This window comes from Sinocyclocheilus rhinocerous, unplaced genomic scaffold (assembly GCF_001515625.1).
Source record: "Sinocyclocheilus rhinocerous isolate Xijiao unplaced genomic scaffold, SAMN03320098_v1.1 scaffold6235, whole genome shotgun sequence".
Taxonomy (NCBI): domain Eukaryota; kingdom Metazoa; phylum Chordata; class Actinopteri; order Cypriniformes; family Cyprinidae; genus Sinocyclocheilus; species Sinocyclocheilus rhinocerous.
This window is the reverse complement of record NW_015658030.1, coordinates 6295-7602: the sequence shown is the minus strand read 5'-3', so window position 1 is coordinate 7602 and position 1308 is coordinate 6295. Positions and strand designations below refer to the sequence as shown.

The window sequence follows — 1308 nt, the reverse complement described above, 5'->3', positions numbered from 1 at the left end:
GTGGGTGTGGGTGTGTGTGTGTGTGTGTGTGTGTGTGTGTGTGTGTGTGTGTGTGTGTGTGTGTGTGTGTGTGTGTGTGTGTGTGTGTGTGTGTGTGTGTGTGAGTGAGTGTGGCTCTAAACTAAACTAAACAAACTCAGTGTTCACTTAACATGCTCAATTGTTCTAGAATATTCAGTATGGTCTATATTAATATTAATGCTTTATTCACCCCTGATCAGAATATGTTTGTGGATCAGATATGTGTGTGTTATCGAAAACCCTGCATGTGTTTGACTGGTAACCAGTTAAAGCTCATTCTGATTCTTTTCCTTTTTCTTTTATGTTCAGAGTCAAGAATAAACTGGATTATGCAGCAGAAATCTTTAAATAATCACTGAAAAAATGACTTTCTTCCATCTTGTTTTCCTATTGAATTAATTTTATTTTTCTGACCCCACTGGCAGATGTTTACGATATTTTGCTTCTCAAGTAAATGCATCTTGATTTAAGGATATTTAGGTATTTGTACTGGAAAACAAGACAAAAAATACTGAGTAAGTGTGTTCCTGTTTAGCTGCGCTCCAGTTTTTAATATGTACAGGCCGAGGACTATTATTTTGTCCTGTGACGTAACTTCCGCCGACGGTTCAGTAGCAAGATGGCGGCGGGCGGCAGCGGCGATGAAGCGTTTCAGACCTTCTACACAGAGGTTAGACTGCAAAACAACACACTCACACACACATATATAAACAAAGCGAGTAAAGCCAGACAGAGGAGAGGCTCACGCGGGCTGTGTGTCAATCCCTCTGAGCCCTACATAGACAGCACTATCAGTCACCACCTGCTGAGTGAGTGAGTGTTTCTGCTTCTGTGGTGTTTCGGGGGTTTTCATCACTGATCACCCTCATCACACTAATGAATGTGTTTAGTGATGACAGAAATGTGTGTGACTCTCAGGACAATAATGTCTCAGTGCAGAAGTACTGTTTTCAACATTGATAATAATCAGAAAGGTTTCTTGAGCAGCAGATCAGCATATTAGAATGATTTCTGAAGATCATGTGACACTGAAGACTGGAGTAATGATGCTGAAAATACAGCTGCGCGTCACAGAAATAAATTACAGCTTAAAGGATATTAAAATAGAACACTGTTATTTTAAATGGTAATAATATTTCACAATATTATTGTTTTTTCTGATCAAATAAATGCAGATGAGCAGAAGTGACATCTTTAAAAAACCATTACAGATCTTTCTGATCCCAAACTTTTGAACAGCAGTGTTTTATATATATATATATATATATATGAGAGATGATGATCTGA

The 1308-nt window shown here is 38.2% G+C and overlaps 1 protein-coding gene across 1 annotated transcript in view; it reads left to right on the top strand.

Moving 5' to 3' along the window:
- Positions 1 to 590: 590 nt before the first annotated feature.
- The window catches only part of LOC107722017 (dnaJ homolog subfamily C member 8-like), a 3571-nt gene continuing 2853 nt past the window's right edge, over positions 591 to 1308 (top strand). Inside the window, exon 1 of the mRNA XM_016530246.1 lies at positions 591 to 691. Coding sequence (XP_016385732.1) covers positions 641 to 691 — 51 coding nt within the window. The 5' untranslated portion in view covers positions 591 to 640. The remainder of the gene's footprint in view (positions 692 to 1308) is intronic.